The sequence below is a fragment of the Oncorhynchus kisutch genome, linkage group LG10 (genome assembly GCF_002021735.2).
Source record: "Oncorhynchus kisutch isolate 150728-3 linkage group LG10, Okis_V2, whole genome shotgun sequence".
NCBI classification, from domain to species: Eukaryota; Metazoa; Chordata; class Actinopteri; order Salmoniformes; family Salmonidae; genus Oncorhynchus; species Oncorhynchus kisutch.
This window is the reverse complement of record NC_034183.2, coordinates 47,576,045-47,599,414: the sequence shown is the minus strand read 5'-3', so window position 1 is coordinate 47,599,414 and position 23,370 is coordinate 47,576,045. Positions and strand designations below refer to the sequence as shown.

Sequence of the window (23,370 nt, the reverse complement as noted above, 5' to 3'; positions counted from 1 at the left end):
GGCAGTTCATACAATTTTAAAAGCGAAACAATACATTCACAGATTTCACAACACACTGTGTGCTCTCATGCCCCTACTCCACCACTACCACCCTACACGTGCACATATTTTTGAGTCTGTTGTATGTCTTGCCATTGCGATTATTTCAACCTGCATGACATTTGAGTCTGTTCACAATGGTTCTATGAAATTGATGCGTAAACTGCTGACATAACTCTCACTGTAAGTCCAACACCATGACTGACAGTCTGTGCAGCAGTGCTTTGCTGCAGAAAGAGGAGTTTACTTCCCTAGTTACGCTGGGTGAATAGGGAATATTTCATTGATACTGGAGCTGGGAGTTGTAGTAAGCAACAAGATACATATTTTACAGCCTTGTCATGCTCCCTGGCTTATTGTTTTTGATTAAAAACTGTTTAGCACTCACTCTAGCTGGCATTCAAAAATTCTTAGGAATTAGGAAAAAACTCATCGTATCCAAGACTGGATCTGAGCAGTATGTTGTGAATTGTAGCCAAAAGTTATATAATTTAAACTTCCACCTAAACTAACCCTTAAACCTGTTTTTTACTGATTAGTTTGTATTATGAAGGGAAAAGGAATAACCCTAGAACGGAAAAAGAAGTAGACCTAGCATTCTCTTCCATCTTCTCTTTTTTCAGTGATCGATTAGTTATTCAGAGAAGGGAATAAACCTGGAATGGAAAATAATAGGCCTTAGCATTCTTCTCTTTCATAATTAGATCAAAATAGTTGAGCTACTCCTCACAGGTTGTCCCAAATGACACCCTTTTCCATACATAGTGTTTTACTTTTGATCAGAGCCTTATGGGCCCTGGTTGAAAGTAGTGCACCAAGTAAGGAATAGAGTACCATTTGGGACGCAACCCAATGTTACTGCTGAGGGACGCTGAAAGAGCTCTTGGAACTTTCAAGGCCGTGATGTGATTGGGAGATCTGTGTGCCTGCTGAGAATTTGGTGTTTCCTGTGTGGTTTGCAAAGCTTGAGCGTTGACTGGAAAGTGTAAAGAGAAGAAATTAAGGCATAGTCTCCTATTTCACATGTTTATTTTAGTACAATTTGATGGTTTGTGGCAGTCCATGTGTTTTATTTTGATAGAAGTTGCTTATAATTTGATGGGCTACTTTTTGTTCAACACCCCACAGAGTAGGCCTACTTGCATTATAATTTATCGCACCTAGGCCATTTATGCACCTGTTTAATTAAAACGTAAAAGCCTATACATGGCATATAAATTCTCAAAATGCATCGTTGTTGTTCTTTTATCTGTATGGTATGTTTCATGGTCAGAGGACAATATTTGGAGACAGGTGTATGAAAACGTCCTGTAGGCTACTTGCTCAACTCAACACTGCAAATTTCACCAACCTAATGCACCTGTCTCGAGAGCTGTCATCATACCTGCTGGCCGCGTTCACACGACCAAGATCCCGCCCCTTCACTCTTCCTCAAACACGATTGGCCAGTCGGCTGAGTGAGTGATGCCATTGTGGAGCACCTGGAAATCAGTCATCGGCCCGGCTCTAGCCTACTGTAGAGCGCTAACCAAACGTTAGCAATGGGGACGGCGAAACGGAAAATAATACGCCTTTAAAATATATATATATATATATGAATACATTTTATAACCCGATGTGTTGGGGGCTTCTGTAGGGCTTTAAGACTGCGCGCGCCTTCATTTTATGACCATTTATTTTGGTCTGGAATTAGGAGAGAAACGGGAGCTGACACTATGAGCTGGGTCCCATAGTGTCAGGATAGTTCCTGAGAAAACGCTTACCCACATCCGTGTGCCTCAGCCCCAGTGATATGAAATAGGATGAATAAAATAATGAATGCTTGATTTGAAGCTTCGTTCGCCACGAACTATTTTTCTAGGTCTCTATCCCCCTCCCATTATCACGGCCTGTCTGCGGACTTGCTATGGTGGACTCCGACGCGACGAGGAAGACTTTTGTAGTCCCGGACATAAAACCTTTGGATCTGTATGATTGTACCAGGGCAAAAATATGCGCAAGTGTGGGATGGCTCTTGGCTAAATCTTACGGCAATGCAGGTATGTGGCTTAGGCTATTGTGGCCAAACGTTTATATTGTGTTCTGTTTTTCCTACATCCCCTCCCTCCTATGTAATCCAGCGTTGTTCCATGACTGTCAGTGTATTGAAAAGCGTGTGCGTGAAGGTGAACTGACTGCGCGTTGTGTAAACTCAGCGATTTTGGGCACACAAAGAGTAATAGCCCACAGTACATGAGCGGTGGGACAGAGAGCGTGTGTGTTATGTAGTCCTACTCTGCACCCCATTTAACACGAATAGCGGTCCTTTCTTTAGATTCCCAGGTGTTCTACCTAAAATATTGTATAACTTTTAAAATATATCATTAACAACATCCTAAAAACAGAGGCACTATTGTTTTGTTTGGATCACAGCAGCCTATTTGATCTACAGTAGTTGACTTAAGCCGATTTAAGATCCAGCTCGCTGCTTGCCAAATTCGACTGGTGCATTGAGCCATCGGTTTTGACAGCTTGCCTAATTTCAAATAATGTATCGAACCAATTTCATTTTGGCTGGCGAGCAACTCAGGGACTTTAAAATATCCTGACCTGAACCGAGTGTTCACCACTGACAAACGTATAGGCTATTTGTCAGGTCAGCTGCTGAACAACTAACGTGAGATTTTAATAATGTATCCAAATATAATATAACAGGAGGTATAAAGGAGGGTCTTTCTCTATAATAATGGTAGTAGACTGGGCGCGTGGAGGCTACTAAAACCACCCGTGCGCTTTCGATGACGCGCATACACACCCACTTAAAGACAATCCTTTTGTTGGATATACGCCTACTACACAATTTAAACGAAACCCGTTTTAGTTTCTTATGTTTTATATAGGCCGCCTACCCTCCCAGAACAAAAATATAACCGCAACCATTTCAACGATTACAGTAACAGTTCATATAAGGAAATAAGTCAATTGAAATAAATTCAATTGGGTCCTAATATATGGATTTCACATGACTGGTCAAGGAGGGCATATGGAGTACTCTTACCAAGTGCTCTCTTACTATACATAAGCTCTCTTATTGGTCAACCCTAGCCCACAGCCCAGGACGCTTGATTAATGCATAAGGCATAGTCCTACTACACGACAATTTACTACACATAGTAAACAGTGAAGAACCAGGCCCATCTTGGTCAAAAAGGGCTTAATTTGGAAACCATGTAAGATGACCTTCCTTCACATTCCTTAAATGTAAACAAAGGTCCCCGATTCCCTGGCTAACCAGGGATAATGAAATGAGTTTGGGAGTACACACACACAGGGCTTAAATTTGGTTATGGAATGACACACACAAGCTTGATTGTACTTTAGCAACATGGCTTATCATGTGTCATGTGTTCTGCAATCTGTGGCCATGGGTACAGGTTGAGGCTCCTGCTGCACTGTTCTGTTTGTCTTTGTGCCTCCTCTTCATGCATCAACAGCCAGCCTGCTCAACCAGCCATGCCCTCCCACCCTCTGGTCAAAGTCACACACACACTCCCAAGCCAGGCTGAAGGAATATGAGCAGTAAAAACTGACAGCAGATGTGTATGTGTGTCTTGCGCACATTTTTGTGTGTGTGTGTGGGGGGGGGGGGGGGGTTGTTCCCCAATGCTGGAAGGTGAGCCTGAGTGAAACAGTTTGGGAACCCCTGATTTAACCTGCTGATTGGTAGAAAGGCTCCTCTGACTCACTATTCATGCAATGGCTGCTCAAGTTTGTGTGTGTGTGTCTGCAAGCAGCTGGCGCACACACTAAGATGTCTCTAGTTTTGTCAGACATCAAGCAAACTATTGATATCTGTTCTCTCTGTAAAAATTGAATAATAACTAAATGAGTTTGTGTATAGAGGGGTCATATCATACAAGAGAGAGAGCAACTCATTGGAATGGGTGAACAGATGGGGTTTTGTCTTTCAAATCTGTCAAACTCAATGTGACTTCCCTGGTTAAATATGGAATGAATGAAAAATATTGATTAGCCTACTTCTGCTTTCCTCTCGCTCTCTCAGAATTCCTGAGATAAAACAGAGTTCCCAGTGAACAAAGGTTATAAAAACATCTCTTGTTTGTTCAGTGCGCCTGAAACCTGTCGCTGCTCTGTAGCTCTGTAATTCTGCCTTGCTAGAGCTGGGGCCTGTTCATAATCATGACTCATGTTCTTCTCCTCATCAGTGTGTCTTGGGTTGGGTGTGAGACTGAGTCAATAGGTGTGGAGGATCTAGCGCTGCATCCCGACTCTCTACCCTTCTGCCCTAAGTGTGCACTTGCCTCTAGCTAGCACATGCTTACACCATGTAAATGCAGGGTTGTGTTCAGGAAGGTTAAAAATGTTTTCAAACACAATAAAACAAAGTGCTACTACCTGAACTTGGCCAAACAGACTGATGTTAATTTTCCATTGCAAAACATTTTGCTACGGTGTGCCCTACTGAACCTAACCTTGGTCTATGATGGGAAGGGTATTCATGTTGAAGCTTCGGATGTCATTATGCTGTGGCTTTCTGGGCATTTATAGGTCAGTAGAGGATCCCTGCTATGCTCTGTTCTGGGATGGCCCCTGGTCCACCATAGTCCCTCCCTCTCTCTTTCTGTCTCTGTCTGAGGTAACTGTTGCACACAGATGGTAGAATCAGGACCACCTACCTACCCGTTTTACAGATCCTTCATGAGCTATACAAAATCAGGTCATAGCTTTTATCCAAAGCGACCTACTGAACTGCATTCGGAAAGTATTCAGACCCTTTGACTTTTTCCACACTTTGTGACAGCTTTGTTCTAAAATGGCCTAAAAAAATGTTTTCCTCATCAATCTACACACAATATGCCATATTGACAAAGCAAAGAATGTTTTTTTGACATTTTTAAATGTATAAAAACAAACTTAATATCACATTTCCATAAGTATTCAGACCCTTTACTCAGTACTTTGTTGAAGCACGCTTGGCAGCGATTACTGCCTCGTCTTCTTTGGTATGACCCTACACCTGTATTTGGGGAGTTACTCCCATTCTTCTCTGCAGATCCACTCTGTCAGGTTGGAAGGGGAACCTCACTACACAGCTATTTTCAAGTCTCTCCAGAGATGTTCGATTGGGTTCAAGTCCGGGCTCTGGCTGGGGTCCTCAAGGACATTCAGAGACTTGTCCAGAAGCCATTCCTGCGTTGTCTTGGCTGTGTGTTTAGGGTCGTTGTCCTGTTGGAAGGTGAACCTTTGCCCCAGTCTGAGGTCCTGAGCTCTCTGGAGCAGGTTTTCATCGAAGATCTCTCTGTACTTTGCTCCGTTCATCTTTGCCTCCATCCTCACTAGTCTCTCAGTCCCTGCCATTGAAAAACATCCTCACAGCATGATGCTGCCACCACCATGCTTCACCGTAGGGTGAAAAAGCAGACTGTCATGTGCCTTTTACTGAGGAGTGGCTTCCGTCTGGCCACTACCATAAAGGCCTGATTGGTAGAGTGCTGCAGACATGGTTGTCCTTCTGGAAGGTTCTCCAATCTCCACAGAGGAACTCTGGCGCTCTGTTAGTGACCATCGGTTCTTGGTCAACTCCCTGATCAATGCCCTTCTCCCCCGATTGCTCAGTTTGGCCGGGCGGCCAGCTCTAGGAAGAGTCTTGGTGGTTCCAAACTTCTTCCATTTTAAGAGTGATGGAAGCTACTGTGTTCTTGGGGACCTTCAATGCTAAATATTTTTTGGGGGTACCTTTCCCCAGATCTGTGCCTCGACACAATCCTGTCTTGGACCTCATAGCTTGGTTATTGCTCTGACATGCACTGTCAACTGTGGAACCTTATAGACAGGTGTGTGCCTTTCCAAATCCCATCCAATCAATTGAATTTACCACAGGTGGATGCCAATCAAGTTGTAGAAACATCCCAAGGATGATCAAGGGAAACAGGATGCACCTGAGCTCAATTTTGAGTCTCATAGCAAAAGGTCTGAATACTTATACAAGTAGGTATTTCTGAATGCACTGTATGTGTGTCTCATAACTGATGCTTTCAAAGCTTGGTGGATGTATAGTGGGGCAAAAAAGTATTTAGTCAGCCACCAATTGTGCAAGTTCTCACTTAAAAAGATGAGAGGCCTGTCATTTTCATCATAGGTACACTTCAACTATGACAGACAAAATGAGAAAAAAAAATCCAGAAAATCACATTGTAGGATTTTTAATGAATTTATTTGCAAATTATGGTGGAAAATAAGTATTTGGTCACCTACAAACAAGCAAGATTTCTGGCTCTCACAGACCTGTAACTTCTTCTTTAAGAGGCTCCTCTGTCCTCCACTCGTTACCTGTATTATTGGCACTTGTTGAACTTGTTATCCGTATAAAAGACACCTGTCCACAACCTCAAACAGTCACACTCCAAACTCCACTATGGCCAAGACCAAAGAGCTGTCAAAGGACACCAGAAACAAAATTGTAGACCTGCACCAGGCTGGGAAGACTGAATCTGCAATAGGTAAGCAGCTTGGTTTGAAGAAATCAACTGTGGGAGCAATTATTAGGAAATGGAAGACATACAAACCACTGATAATCTCCCTCGATCTGGGGCTCCACGCAAGATCTCACCCTGTGGGGTCAAAATGATCACAAGAACGGTGAGCAAAAATCCCAGAACCACACGGGGGGACCTAGTGAATGACCTGCAGAGAGCTGGGACCAAAGTAACAAAGCCTACCATCAGTAACACACTACGCGGCCAGGGACTCAAATCCTGCAGTGCCAGACATGTCGTGTCGTCGTGTTTGGAGGACAAAGAATGCTGAGTTGCATCCAAAAAACACCATACCCACTGTGAAGCATGGGGTGGAAACATCATGCTTTGGGGCTGTTTTTCTGCAAAGGGACCAGGACGACTGATCCGTGTAAAGGAAAGAATGAATGGGGCCATGTATCGTGAGATTTTGAGTGAAAACCTCCCATCAGCAGGGCATTGAAGATTAAACGTGGCTGGGTCTTTCAGCATGACAAGGATCCCAAACACACCGCCTGGGCAACGAAGGAGTGGCTTCGTAAGAAGCATTTCAAGGTCCTGGAGTGCCCTAGCCAGTCTCCAGATCTCAACCCCATAGAAAAGCTTTGGAGGGAGTTAAAAGTCCGTGTTGCCCAGCAACAGCCCCAAAACATCACTGCTCTAGAGGAGATCTGCATGGAGGAATGGGCCAAAATCCCAGCAACAGTGTGTGAACCTTGTGAAGACTTACAGAAAATGTTTGACCTCTGTCCTTGCCAACAAAGGGTATATAACAAAGTATTGAGAAACTTTTGTTATTGACCAAATACTTATTTTCCACTGTAATTTGCAAATAAATTCATTAAAAATCCTACAATGTGATTTTTCTGGACTTTTTTTCCTTCTCATTTTGTCTGTCATTGTTGAAGTGTACCTATGATGAAAATTACAGGCCTCATCTTTTTAAGTAGGAGAACTGGAGAACAATTGGTGGCTGACTAAATACTTTTTTTGCCCCACTGTATATCACAATTATGTTCTACTCAAACCCCAAATGTAAAATGTCTTTCCCAGTGATAGTTTTTGAATGTAACATTTTTATTTAAATGTATTCCTTATTTAACCAGGGATGTCACATTGAGCTTGACGTAGAGCATGGCGCCTGCAATGCCAGGATAGTGGGTTTGATTCCTGGGACCACCTGTGCGTAAAATAACTAAACTCATGACTGTAAGTCCCTTTGGATAAAAGCGTCTGTTAAATGGCATATTATTATCGTTTTCAGTACCCCGTAGTTTTAACAATAGACAAGAATGCTGTTAACCCATGATGTCTGAAGTGTGTTTAGTTAACCACAACCTGTAGACATCAAGGCCCTGAGGCCTGTAGTTATTTTGAAGGGTGTTTCAGGCGATCAGCATATCAACCTGAACCAGAGAGGGGTAATGTGGAACATTAGCGTAGGCCACAGGATAAAAACATGTTCACCATTAGTCTTAAAACAAGGCTTGTCTTTGTCCTAAAAACAGAGCATTTAATCAGCCTGCTAGGTCTCTCCCACTGTATGATGTTTTTGATATCCCTCCATAGAATGTTCACAGGAATATCACCACAACAACGGATCAACAATTGTCGACAACGTGTTATATAAATGATTTTGATATGTTCAAGGATAATCGTTGGAAGTACATCTTACGAATTTGGAAGTTCTCCCTTAAAGCAGACATTTTACCCTGTGCTTCCTCCCTCCCTCTCAGTGCTTACCTTGCACAGTTGAGCATATAAGAGTTATTTCTGAAACACGTGTTCCTTAGGGGTCTTCGCAGGCCAGCCTGAGTACACCGGGCCCCGGCCCTAATCAGGAAATGTATTGGCCTGTCTGTTTCTGGCAGCTGCTTCGCTCGGCCTTTAATTCAAATAAAGTGGTCTTAATGTGTAACACTGGTCAGCCAGTCAGCTTGTCAGTCAGCCAGCCAGTACTCTACCTGGTGTACAGTAAACTGGAATGGAGAGGAACAGAATCTTACTCACAATGATGGTTCGATTGATACATTGCCCAGCCTCTGTGTTTGTAGTCCTATTTCAGCGTTTCGTTTGTCTGTCCATTTGTGACGGCCACATATCTGATGTTTATGACAAGACTGACCGAGGCGGGCTAACTCAACCGATCAACTATTAATAGGATTACATGGCCTCTGCTCTGTTGCATCCCCCTGCCACTTCCAGTCAGTAGGGGGGATGGTGGCAGAGCTGGAGTGGAGGGTAGTAGACAGAGCAGAGCTCTTTTATATTCCACTCCATCACTACCTTTACCTCAATTTACCTTAGTTTATTCACTTAGGGTGCTTGTGTAAGTTGGGCCAGTAACCGAAAGGTTGCTAGATCGAATCCCTGAGCTGACAAGGTAAAAATCTGTCGTTCTGCCCCTGAACAAGGCAGTAACCCACACCTTTCGGTTACTGGCCCAACGCTCTAACCACTAGGCTACCCACCGTCCCAAATGCACTCACTCACTCACTCACTCACTCACTCACTCACTCACTCAGTTTACACAAAGTCGGACAGGTTAGCGTTTGCTTTCAAAATACTATCCTCTTGAGGGGTTGTGGATATCAATGTCCTGGTGACATTGATATCCTCCATTTACTACTGACTAATTACCCTATTCCTGCTTTCTACTCTCGCTCTTTTTTTTCTCTCTCATATAACATTTCCTTTCTGTGTCCTAAGCATTTTTTTTCTAGGAAAATGTGAATGGTTGTGTTACTTGAAAGAGAACAGGTGTGCTGCAGGCCTTTTTAAAACTGCGGTTCCCAATACCTGAAATCTCATTTGCAAAATGTATATTTCTAGCCATTGCTGGCTCCCCTGTCTGTCTGTTTCAACCTGGTGATGTGTGTGACACAGACTGGTCATTCATCTTTCTGGAGCGTCCCACAGGGAAATTATGCTTGTATCGACGGCATCCATCTTGCTTTGCATCCTACTTTGCATTATGCTTTTTTTTTCACCACTTCCTATAGTGACATCCTGGTGGTGCATGGTGGAACTGCATGGAAAAGCCTCAACATTATTATTCCTTGTGCAGTGTCTGAAAATGGCGGTATCTTATGTTGCATTTCAATAGTCTAGCAACTTGGCGGGTCAATGTGTTTCCTTCCATCAGTCGAAGGTCAACTGCTTTAGACTATTGAGATGCACCCGTAGTTTAACCTCCCTCACTTGGTCAGTCAGTTTGCCGGAAATGTTTATATGGCTAACAATGCCCTGTGGTTTAAACACAATGGAACATTCACACACCCCATTGTAATCTTCCTCTGTTTGACACACTAGTATTCTACACCAGGGTTGTGTTCAGTTGGGAGAAAACCTTTTTGAGAAACAGAGTGGTACTTCATGACTTGTCCCATAAGAGCACAGATTGTTTTGTTTTCTGTTGCAAAACATTGTAGTTGTGAAGTCAGTGAAAGTACAGAAAGCTGGAGAGAAGTATATGGAATGTTGTTTTTGGGAAAACTATCCCATGCTATTGTGTCCCCTAAATATAACCATTAACTTATTTCAAGGAACCGTAATGATAAAACGACAACATGGTCGGGTGACTCCCTTTATCCTTCAATCTTCTCATTAGTCGGAGTTCACCACTGAGCGAGACATGTGATCTCCCTTTAAGTCTCCTTTCAGATACTAACCTAACTGTTCCTTTTTAATTTGTTTCAGCCGTCCAACCTCTTACGGGTCTGTGTGTAGGCTACGTTTGCTGTCCATGAATAGGCCTAATGGGCCATGTGGGTCTCATCTAGGTCTGTGGCAGTCATGAAATTTTGTCAGCCGATGATTGTCAAGGAAATAACTGCCGGTCTCATGGTAATTGACCGTTAATTAACAAACACATTTTAGAATTTCCTGGCTTCCACGCATAGCCTACAAGCCACTAATGCAAACATTTGGAACATCTACATTTAAACAGTTTAATAAATCCATATAATATAGCCTACACCATCACAATAAATCCATTAATTTTAGACCGGTCTAAAGAAACATGATATGAAGAAAATTTAGTCTATTTCAGAAGAACAGAATAGCATACTCTGAGTTGTCCTTATGTTAGGCCCTGATCTGGCTATGCCATATGGCTGTGGGCTACACTAGTTCATTTAGCAGTCAAAATTTTATTTGAATTCCATGCCATTATTATTATTATTTATTTTTTTAACTCTGTTTATTAAGTTTTACACACACACAGACACACAGACACAGACAAGACAACACAAAGCAATATAAATAATATCCTCAACTAGAAAAAAAAACCAAATAAAAAAATAGCTTTTTAAAGATACCATACTTTAGACAAGTTAAACACACCAGGCAGAAGGCTACAAAGGTTAAAGGGCAATCTATAGTACAGGGACAGGGCAAACACCTCACCATTGTTCCTGTAAACAGTCAAGAGATAAGGGTGGAGAAATGCAACCACTCACAGACAGTCATGGCCACAGACCGACCATCCACTGGACCAAAAATAACGTTTACAATGCTTTAAAACAAAAAAATAGAATGATTATTCATGTAGGCGTGAACAAAATGTAAATAATAACATTGAAAAACAAGCTCACACTTCAGTCTCTGCCCGGGCAAGATGAACAAGGCATCCGCGGGTCACAATCAATAAGCACATGGACCTTAATGCCCCCCAAGCAAAAACACAGAGAGAAGCTCCTCCAACCCTTAAGTCACAGGGCGGTCAAATACAGACTTATTTTTGTTTTAATTGGAATGCCATCAGAGGATGGACTGTTTAAAGTAAGACCGGAATGGAGCCCAAGCCTCATTAAACAGTTTGGGGTTCCCATGTGAATTGAATTGAATTTTTTTCTAGTTTCAGAGAGCAAAACACATCTCTCACCCAATATTTATAAGATGGGGGAGCTGCCATCTTCCAGTTCTGTAGTATTAGCCATCTAGCTAAAAGAGTTGTATAAGCAACAGTGTCCGACTGGATTCTTGATAGGGGGGTACCCATGCGCAGTACTCCAAAAAGGGCTGTAAGGGGAGACGGATCTATAACAGTGTCATATATATCAGAGAAACATTTAAATATTAATTCCCAGAAACCTGACAGTTTATGACAGCCCCAAAACATATGCAACAGTGTGGCTGGTTCCACTTTACATCTGACACAGGTAGGATCAAAATCAGAGAATATTCTTCCAAGTTTGGCCCCCGACCAGTGGATACGGTGAACCACCTTGAATTGAATGAGGCTGTGTCTAGTGCTAAAAGAGGATGAGTGCACCCTGTGCAGCACAGATTCCCAGGCATCTTCCCCAAGTTCCTCCCCCAAATCCTTTTCCCTTCGAGTCTTTAAAGGCACCAAAGAAGGGTTCTGTAAGTCATGAATGATTGCATATACATCTGAAATTGCACCCCTAGGAAGCTTGTTCAACTCCAAGATTGCTCTCTATAGCTGTATTCGCAGGCCTATTGGGAAATCCAGGTGTGTTAGCTCTGACAAAGTTTCTAGTCTGGAGATAGCGGAAAAAGTTGGATTGGTGGAGATTTAACTTTTCCTGCAGCTGAGAAAAAGAGGCAAATGTATCATCAAAGAATAATTGGGCAAGCGAGGAGAGGCCTAGTGAGTGCCAAATGCCAAAAGCCCCATCATTCAAAGATGGAGGAAATAAAATGTTCTGATTGATTGGGCCTGATAGAGAAAAGCCTCGGAGGCTAAACGGAACTGATTCCAAATTTTAAGAGACTGCTTTACAATTGTGTTGACACACCTTTTGCCTAGGGACACTGGGAGAGATGAGCACAACACAGAGGAAAGTGCTGCAGGTTTACACGATTCAGACTCCATCTGGACCTAGAGTGGTCTAGGGCCAGTAGGATCAGTCTGCAGCCAGTACAGAAGGGCTCTGAAATTTGCAGCCCAGTAGTATGTCTGAAAATTTGGTAGAGCTAACACCCCCCCCCCCCCCCCCCCCCCCCCCCCCCCCCAAGGACCTATGCTTCTGTAAAAGTTTTCTACCAATCCGTGGTACCTGGCCATCCCAAATAAAATGCATGAATGTTTGATCCAAATAAAAAAAAGATTTTGGAATAAAAATGGGTAAACATTGAAATAAATATAAAAATTTGGGCAACACATTCTTTTTAATGACATTAATCCTTCCGATAAGAGAAAGGGGTAGCGAATTCCAAAAAGTAAAAGATTGTTTCAAACTGTCTGCTAGAGCAACAAAGTTTTCCTGAAACTAATTTGAATATTTCCCTGTCACTTTTACTCCCAAGTAGGTGAATTGATCCCGGACAATCCTAAACTGAGAACTTGAAAAAGCGCACTTTAAAGCAGCCTTGTTTACCGGAAAAAGCTCACTCTTGCCTAGATTCAGCTTGTACCCTGAGATTCATCCAAACTTTTTAAGAACAGACAATGAGGTATCAGGGTTGGAGATAAACAAAAGGATGTCGTCAGCATATAGCGAGACTTTCTGCTCCCAGCCCGCCCTGATTATACCTTGAATGGCATCATTAGAGCGTAGTGCAATGGCTCGATTGCCAAAGCAGACAACAAGGGGGAGAGTAGACAACCCTGTCTGGATCCGCGGTGCAAGGGAAAATAGTCAGAGGACAAGTTATTAGTCCGTACCGAAGCCATGGGGGAAAAATAAAGAATCTTTATCCACGCAATGAATTTGGGGCCAAAGCCAAATCTATAAAGGGCAGCTGTTCGGTAATCCCACTCAACGCGGTCAAACTCTTTTTCGGCATCAAGTGAGACCACCACCTCCGGGTCCCCCGACGCTGGGGAGTACAGTATAAGGCGCCTAATATTGAAAAATAAATGCCTATTTCTCACAAAGCCAGTCTGGTCAGAGTGTATTACTTGGTGCAGCAAGCCTTCCATGCGGATGGCTAAAAGCTTAGCTAGGATTTTGTAATCACAGTTTAAAAGCGAGATTGGGCGATAGGATCCACATTCCAGGGAGTCTTTATTTTTCTTTAATAGTAATGAAATTAAAGCCTGATAAAGACTAGGCGGTAGCTTTTGAAGTATTAAGGCACTCTGCAAATAGTCGAGACAAGAATGGGCAAAGCAGACCAGAAAACGTCCTGTAAAATTTGTTTGGAAAACCGTCCGGACCTGGTGATTTACCACTTTGCATTGCGGACACTGCTGTTGCAATCTCCTCAAGCCTAAATTCTTCTTCTAGACAGTCATGGAAGTCAGTATAAATTCAAGCCATTAAAGAAGGAGTCAATCAGCAAAGTGTCTTGAGGGGATTCAGAGATGTATAGCGCAGAGTAAAATTGTTTAAATTGATCATTGATCTCTTTATGTATAAATGTGGTGGCACCAGACGGGGTCCTTATTTGTGGGATTAAACGTGAGGCCTCAGATTTACGGATCTGATGCGCAAGGAGTTTACTGGCCTTGTCGCCTTGTTCATAGACTTTGTATCGAGCTCGCAAGAGTAACTGTTCAGCTTGCCTGGTAGAAAGCTCATCAAATTCAGATTGGAGTAGTTGGCGCTCTTTATGCAGATCAGAGGAAGGATCCGTAGCATACTTCTCATCCAATGTGGCTATGGACTCGCTCAGGTCCCGAAGTCGCTGAGAGCGAACTCTGTTTTGGTTGGCTGTATAAGAAATAATTTGGCCACGTAGGTATGCTTTGAGACTCCCATATGGTAGAGCAGGACATACCTGGTGTTGATTTAGTTTCTAGGAATAAGGTGATTTCAGAAGAAATGAAAATGACAAACTCCTTATCTGAGAGTAAAATGGGGTTGAGACGCCATTGATAACACATAGGAGGTCGTTGAGGAAACTCTAGTTCAAGCACTAATGGTGAATGGTCAGAGATAACAATACTCTCGTAAGTACACTGCCGAAGGTTAGGCAGAAGTTTTTTGTCCAAAAAGAAGTAATCAATCCGGGAGTATGTTTGATGAACATGAGAATAAAAGGAATTACTGTCTATCTGTAGGATGTATGAAACGCCAGGCCTCAAACATAGCATATTTCTGAAGAAAGGATGGAATAAGTAGGGCACATTTTAGATGGGCCTGTATTTGTTTGTGAGGACTTGTCAAGAACTGGGGACATTTTACAGTTGAAATCCCCCCTAAAATCAACAAGAATGAGAATCTAAATTGGGAATAGCAGACAGAAAGGAAGAAATGAAACTTGTCATCCCAATTGGGAGCATAAACACTAGCCAACCCAGTCCTTACACATCCTAAAATGCTCACCAGTCCTCAAGTGAGTCTCTTGTAGAAATTCAATATTTGCATTCAAACCCTTTAAGTGTGTCAACACCCTCTTACGCTTCACCGGGTTATTAACCCCTTTGGTGTTCCATGAAATGTACTTGATCGCATTATTTCATTCCCGTTAATAACGGCATTCCCGTTATTCATCCCTGTCATTAGAGCATAGAATGGAAAAGCAATGAGTGCCCAAAACCCGCAAAAAGACAGAATGACAACATTAGAACTGAACAATTCAACCTGCCCCCCCCCCCCCCATCCCAGACAATACCTCCCCAAACGAGGTCAAGCCTAAATAGAACATGTTCTCTTCGCAGAGTATGTCTGTGAGAGTGCGGTCTTAAACCTAAACCCACAGTCCCGCTCTTTAAAGTCGTGTTTTGTTAGTGGATCAAGCAGCAAAAATAATTATTTTTATGTTTTTCAAATAAAAAAAAGGCAAATCCCTTGTGCAAACGGAATGACAAAAGCACCACTTGTAGATGTATATAATTATATTCCCAGTCTTATAACAGGCATTGAGAGAGAAAATAAGTAAAATGTATAAAGGCTCTCAGCCAAAAATCTAATTTGAAGTAAGGAAATCGTAGTAAGACAATCAAAAATAATAGTATTCTAGTTGACTGAGACCGCTTACAAACGATACCAAAAAACTACGTGTGCGCAACGTTAAACGTTTGCTGGGCGTAAATGACGCTCAAAACTTTTAAAATTGAAGTGAGACCCCAAAAACCGTGTAGCCTCGGGAGACATTTACTGTTTACTGGGTCAATGCAAACGGATGCAGTAAACAAATAACCAAAAATATTTTGAGTCACTGAGACACTGTGTAAACAAACGGAATAGGTGATCGAGACAACTCCTGTGTTTCTAGGCTAAGTAAAACCTTAATACAATTAAATTAAAATGACAATGCTTGTAAGGCACGCACACTAGATGATCAAAACATTAGATCACATCAAATAAGCCTGAATGGTTTCGCCAACTATACAAGGCTAGCCTGTTTTATCTAAACATAATTGTACCACAGGTGGGTTACTTACTATCCACAGTTCGCAAGCAACAGTTGCTGAACTGTGAGCATGTTCAAGACTTCTTGATGTGACGTTGAATGTGAGCCATAGCCTCATCCGGAGATTCAAATGTGTAGTCTTTACCCTCATGAGAGCCATAAACGGGCCGGGAATCACAGTCCATACTTCACACTTGGATGGTCCCGAAGTACTCGTTTGGCCTGTCCGAAAGCTGCGCGCTACCTGGAAACAGTGGGGGAGTAGTCCTGGTAGATGGAGAAGCTCTGTCCTTGAAAGCTCAGAGTGGTATTGCGGGCTCGTCGGAGGATCTCCATCTTCTCATGAAAAAAGTGCACTCGAAGAATTATGTTCCAGGGCCTCTCCTCATCCTGGGGCTTTGGGCACAGCGACCGGTGGGCTCGATCAATCAGGGGCTTTTCATCTAAGGCAAGAACATCCTTCAGCAGCCCTGAAACGAAATCCGTGGCGGATCCGCAGCTAGGCGTTTAACTTCAGCCTCCAGGGATGTAGTTAAGTCGGAGACATTAGTAGCGGAGGTCTCCAGTGCTGCAATCGTTGTAGTGTGTGACGCAGCTGTTGTTTTGAGTAATGTGATTGCTGGGCACAGTCTCGTTCCGCAGGATGGTTAAATCTGCTTTTAAAGTAACAGAAACCTCCTGTATTCTGGCCTCAATCGTAGCAACCATCTGTGTTTTCATTTCAACTATCTCAGAGCATAGTAGTTTGATGGCCTCGAATGTTCATTTCAGTGCCGCCAGGTAAAGTGTGCGTCCCCGGGCCCTCAGACTCAGGAGAGGGCGGTGATGAGAGCGGGTCTTGTAGGCCGGGTTTTTCTCAAAGTCATGCTTTTGGCCTTATGTTTGGTCGACATGCTGACATTTGGAAGCAAAGTAGTCTTGGTTTTTACGGAAAGGGATCACGAAGTTAATATTTGAAAATAAATACGGTTCTGCTGCAAAATTCACAAACTTTAAGAATACCACGGGAGCAAACGGAAAACACGTCAGTCGCACATGGCGTCCCTCCCCATGCCATTATTTTATATAATTTATTTTATATAAGAATATATGACGAATACAATTGAACATAGCTGAATAAAATGGAAAGTATATTTTCTCCAAACGATTTGAGGGAGTGCGCACATGCGGCTATTCTGTGTTGAGCTGTTAACAACGAAACGTACTCCTATTTGCTTAATTTAGAGTTATTTATGTAACTTTAGTTGTGATACAAAGGTTGGGCTATAGTTTGGAGTGTGACTGTTTGAGGTTGTGGATAGGTGTCTTTTATACTGATAACAAGTTCAAACAGGTGCTATTAATACAGGTAACGAGTGGAGGACAGAGCCTCTTCAAGAAGAAGTTACAGGTCTGTGAGTTCCAGAAATCTTGCTTGTTTGTAGGTGACAAAATACTTATTTTCCACCATAATTTGCAAATAAATTCATTAAAAATCCTACAATGTGATTTTCTCATTTTGTCTGTCATAGTTGAAGTGTACCTATGATGAAAATTACAGGCCTCATCTTTTTAAGTGGGAAGAACTTGCACAATTGGTGGCTGACTAAATGCTTTTTTGCCCCACTTTATATCAATCTACTATCCACCATAGTACAAAAGTTGACCTATTCTCTGTGCGAGAAAGTAATATTCCAAACATATTCTGGGACAGTTGTGGGATGTGATAGATCCCAAATTAGTACTACCACTACCATCCCTAAAACTTGTAACTTTTTTTAAGCAATGAGGCTGATGCAACAGATCAGAATGTTTCGCTTAAAATGTTGATAAACTATTAGGCTATTTCTTCACCTAAGCGCAGCAATGCGCACATGGCAGTAGGCTATAAGGGCGAATGTTCCATAATGCAATCAATTAGCAGGAAAACACCATTCTCAAAAGGGACCGCAAATGCGATTATGCATGTTATGCTTTATTATAAAGGTGCATTTTTATGGTGCAAATTATTTTCCCCGAACTTGAAATCATGCCCGTTAAGCTGTTGTAAAGCAGATGAATATGCTTAATTTAAGAGGTTATTTGGCCACTTTTTAGTTCTGATACAAACCTTAATAAAACATATAGACCAAGTGGCTAGGCTACATGAGGTGAGTGACTATGATTTGAAAAATGCAAAAAAAATAGGCAATGTGCTGTTTCTTGCCTTACTGCACACAAGCTGGGCATCATTCATAAGTGATGCCCAGGCTAATATTGTCACCCATCAGACTGTTCTTGATTTAATCTTGTCTTTACATATACTAAATAATATATGTGAAATTTGTTTTTTTAGAATGGACCATTATCATGCACCTGTCTCGAAATAGGGGCAGGGGGAAAAATACATGACATCTATGAACTTAAATAGAGAATGGAGGACACTTTTCCCGTGATTCATTTTCATGCCAGCCAGGCTACACTCCTGTTGTAAAGAGAAGCAATGTGCTTAATATTAGGAAAGAGGAGAAATAAATATAGTAGGCCTAGCCTATAGAAACCTGATGGGGGAATCCTCCTATTTTTACTAGAGGCCATCAGTCTATTTTCTCTCACAATTGCAGCCTATAGAAATGTTGCGCAACATGAGCTCATGGGCTCCATGAAGTGTTTGATTAGATTTTCGATTACATTTGCATTGATGTCAGAGTGATTAGAGGGATAATGGAGTGCTGAGTACCAGGCAGTTAGCAAGTTTAGTAGGCTATGTATGACCATCAGCAGCATCAGACCTTGTAGAATTTGACTACAGTCATGACTCGTGACCGGTAATAGGGTCACCGTAACAGCCCTAGTCTTTAAAAAATAAATAATAATAATATTTTAACATTTCGTGGTATCCAATTGGTAGTTAGTCTTGTCCTATGGCTGCAAATCCCATACGGACTCGGGAGAGGCATAGGTCGAGAGCCGCGCGTCCTCCGAAACACAACCCAACCAAGCCTCTCTGCTTCTTGACACAATGCCCGCTTAACCCGGAAGCCAGCCGCACCAATGTGTCGGAGACACCGTACACCTGGCGATCGTGTCAGCGTGCATTGCGCCCGGCCCCTAACCCGGGCGACGCTGGGCCAATTGTGCGCCGCTCCATGGGTCTCCCGGTCACGGCCGGGTGCGACAGAGCCTGGACTTGAACCAGGATCTCTAGTGGCACAGCTAGCACTGCGGTGCAGTGCCTTAGACCACTGCGCCCCCCTAGTCTCATCCACTCTGAATACCGCTAAACCAGTTTGTTAAGAGGGTGTGTCGGACGTGGGTTTTCAGATTCATGTTTGTATGGGGTTGTGTGTTTTGTGCGTGGTGCGTGTCCGGTCGTGTTTACTGAAAACCAGTCCAAGCGCTTTCTCTCCAAGTAGTATTTACTTTGTGTTTTTCAACATCTTCCTGGACTGTGCTTCACATTATGTGCTCTGCTAAAAGGACTTGTTTCCTACATGGTGCTGTGTGCTCCATTGAGGTGGAAACCGTGTGTCTGTCCCAAATGGCACCAGAGCTACTCAAAAGTAGTGCACTATAAAGGGAATATGGTGCAATTTGGGATGCAGCAAGTGTTTTGGTTTACCCTTTCACAAGGTTCAGGTTACTTTCTTGTCCTAGCTGCTCTGAAAGAAATGTGCCACAAAGCTTAGGGTTAGGGTCTGTCCAGAAGTCTGTAGTGGAAATTTCCTGTATTTGCCAAATCATGAGAGCAAACCACACACAAGTCAGAGTTATCATAAAGTCTATCTTTAATTATATGAGCTCCATCACAACCCTGTGACTCCCAGATTAATTCAGTGTCTATAAATTAATTATCTGAGATTGCTTACACATTGCAACTGAGATCCTTTATAGCAAAGAAACACATAGCCAGACAGCATTGGCTATAAATTATCGTTCAGCTTTGTCTCCTAAACGATGTTCTTATCTCGCTCTTGGTACCACTCAGGACCATAAAACAAAACCTCATCAACAGGCATCAACAGTGACTGGCACACAGACATTGTGGAGCCAAGAGATATTTGGTTCCCCCTCAATCATCCCTTCACATGGTTTAAAAGATATGTTTACATATGAAGACAAGCTTGACCTCTCCCCTCTCTGTGGCCCAAGTAACTGAACCCAGGACAGGAAAGGATAACTGCAAATGGCCACCACTATAGTACAACAAGATACATTCTAAATGATAAGTAATTCACAAGCATATAATGAAAATAAAACATCTTATCTATGTTACCCAACTATTCTGATTAATCCCCAACAAGTCACCTTAATTTCACCACAGAGACTGCCTTCTGCTAAAAATAAAACACTGGGGTCGTGTTCATCGGGGCACACAATGGCAAATGAAATTGAGCTTTTCTTAATTGATAGGCCAATTGAAGCCTAATGAACACAACCCTGGTTATCTATCAATGCCACAGGGCTCTGTCTGGTAATTCTCATATGCTAACTGCTAACGCTAACCTCTAGGCCTGGATCTTGTTTAATTTCACTCCTCTTGACTGATGATGTGGTTCCATACTGTCCGCATCCAAAATGGCCCAGGTAGTGCACTATATAGGGAATAGGGTGCCATTTGGGACGCAACCACGGACTGACGCGTGGGGTTGGAAATGGAATGCACCACAGTATCGTTCCCGTGGGGGGAGAATGACACTGTCACCATGAGACCTGAACTGCTGAATGAACATTTAGACAGGGAAATGGAGGGAGGAGTTGATACAAGCCCCCAGAAAATATCAAATTGTAACCAGTGTATCGTGCCTATATGTGTAACTTTATGACTCCTGCAGACCCTATGATTGGCTGTGAAAAACAACACCGTGACACAAATGCACGACAAGCGCACACACTCACTGTCAAGGTAACTAAACGCTATACCTTCACTATACACTGCGTGTATAAAACATTAGGAACACCTTCCTAATATTGAGTTGCACCTCCTGTTGCCCTCAGATCAGCCTCAATTTGTCAGGGTGTGGACTCTACAAGGTGTCGAAAGCATTCCACAGGGATTATGGCCCATGTTGACTTCAATGCTGTGTCAAGTTGGCTGGATGTCCTTTGGGTTTGGACCATTCTTGATACGCACAGGAAAAATCCCAGCAGCGTCGGAGTTCTAGACACACTCAAACTGGTGCGCTTGGCACCTACTAACATACCTCGTTCAAAGGCACTTAATGGCACACATACACAATCCATTTCTCAAGGCTTTAAAAATGCTTCTTTAACCTGTCTCCTCCCCTTCATATCCACTGATTTTGAAGTGGCTTTAACAATTGATATCAACAAAGGATCATCGACTGACCAGGATGAATCCAGGTGACAGCTATGCCATAGAAAGAGCTAGTGTTCCTAATGTTTTGTATACTCTGTGTATAACTGATGAGGAAACACCCACTTCTTTAAGTTTGTTTCTATTATATACTAAGAGATAAACAGAATGTGTGTTTATCTGACAATAGTACTTTAAACTGTTTTGTCAATGATCTTGTTAGGACTTTGAACTGTTTTTTTCGTTGATGTTCTGTGTATCCTATATCCACAACACACTGCTGAGAGATTGTGGCTGCATCTGAAATGGCACACTATACCTTTTAAAGTCCTCTGGTATTAAGGGAGTGAAATTTTAAACGTTAAAACTAAATTGTGATCCTTAATGTTAAGAAAAATCTAACCTAATTATAATTGTTAATGTTTTTGTAAATGCAGAAAGTAAACAGCATAGTGGGTCATTTTTCGCAACAACTAAGAGCTTTGGTGCCCTTGCTACCACACTGTGAACAGCTTGAAGCGAACCTGTGCACAAGCACAGATACTTTGTTTTGCATCTTGCTCATCTCAATATCCTAGCCTATTCATTGATGATAGGCCCTGATTTACTGAAGTTACGAGACATGGCAAGCCAAGAAATCTGCGATATACAGTATGCCATTGTGAGATAAAGCTTTTGATTGCAAATAGTCCACGGTTCTGACTCTGTCTGGCTGGTAGCCGACATGCCCAATAGGGCCGGGATTATGCCAATATTTTTTTCCATATCAAAAATGTAAACATGAAGCAGATTAAACTGAGTGGAGGCTGTTATAGCAGCAAAGGAGGGACCAACTCCATATTAATGCCCATGATTTTGGAATGAGATATTCGACAAGCAGGTGTCCACATACTTTTGGTCATGTAGTGTATCACGATAGTAGTATCGTTCCCGACCCTACTGCCTATACTGTGCCCCTCCCTTCATTCTCTGTCCCTCGCGAAGCATGCTATGAAAGATGCGAGTGTTTGATTAGTTGCCGAACTTCGAAGAACTTCGTACTTCGTTCCAAAAATACTGAATCCTACCGGAATCGAATCTTGACACTCAGAAATGGGAGTCAACGTATAAGGAGCCGTGCAAGGAGTAGACTCTCCACGACGACTAAGTCATTGTCGTTAACATGATTATTTCACTCACTGTTTTTGTCCCTCTGCTCCGTCCGTAGAGCATGTTCCAGTGGAGTTGCGGGAGCCCTTCTACTGTGACCAGTATGAGCAGGAGCACCTGAAGCCCCCCGTCACACGCCTCCTGCTCTCCTCTGAACTCTACTGCCGCACCTACGGTCTGCTGCAGGGGGACCAGGGGGGGTCAGGGGCCCCAAAAGACAACGCCACCCTGCTGCAGCTCCTTGCCAACAGGGGCGTGGTCCCCAAAGATCAAGACGTCCCCGTGTCTGACGTGGACCTCCGGCATAAACCAATCAAAATGGTAAGAGGTGGGAGTGGGTGTGGCATCTGGAGCACATGGCATGTTGACATGGTTTAGTCCATTGTGATTTTGGGTAATCTTGGTACCCAGAACCAAGTCTTGTGTTATGTAATTAGTCTGACATGTGAGACTATGATTTGAGTTATGGAAATATGTAAAAGGAGAAGGATTCCTGTTTTACTGTTTACTGTCTCCCAGTATTAGTAATGCCCCTGGGATGGGATTGGGGTGACTGGGGACAACTGCCACAACACACAGGTTCAATTGAGGGAAGATCGAAGCTGCACTGGAAACTGCCACTGGACCGGTCCTGGTGTCACAATAAACCATCCAGCAGTGATCGATCTGGTCGTCTGGGCATACGGTCGCCTCATAGGGACACACACTGCTGATGACTGCTGGCCATGGCTGGAGTGGGGATGTTAAAGCTGTGGAGGGGATTGGGTTGTGGGTCTTGTTTATGCTTTGATTCCACGGATTAGACGACATTAAAAATACCCCCTTTCTGGACCCATTCCCTGGTCCTTCCCAACCCCCCACCTTCACCCAAGCCGATCTCCTGAAGATGAGTGGATCCAGCTGTGAGGACCAGGGGGATGTCAGAGCAACTCCAGCGGGGATTCAGTCTTAATTCTGGGGGTAGCATGGTAGGGGTGGGACTGGGAGGGAGGGCTTGAAGGCCTGGAGAAGGTAGTGTTTACTAGACAATCGGTGGCTCTGACTAGGCCTTAGATTAGAACAATAGGCAAACTGCGCAGCACCAGTGAAACCAGAGCTCCCTGTAGCTGGCTGTCAATGCAGCTT

At 43.0% G+C, this 23,370-nt stretch overlaps 1 protein-coding gene across 1 annotated transcript; it reads left to right on the top strand.

Moving 5' to 3' along the window:
• The first annotated feature begins 1,522 nt into the window (after positions 1–1,522).
• On the top strand, positions 1,523–23,158 carry LOC116375844 (calmodulin-regulated spectrin-associated protein 3-like). The gene is made up of 2 exons (XM_031833815.1): positions 1,523–2,078; positions 22,304–23,158. The coding sequence occupies exons 1-2, from the start codon at positions 1,946–1,948 to the stop codon at positions 22,621–22,623; spliced, it is 453 nt and encodes a 150-aa protein (XP_031689675.1). The 5' UTR covers positions 1,523–1,945; the 3' UTR covers positions 22,624–23,158.
• The last annotated feature ends 212 nt before the right edge of the window (positions 23,159–23,370 follow it).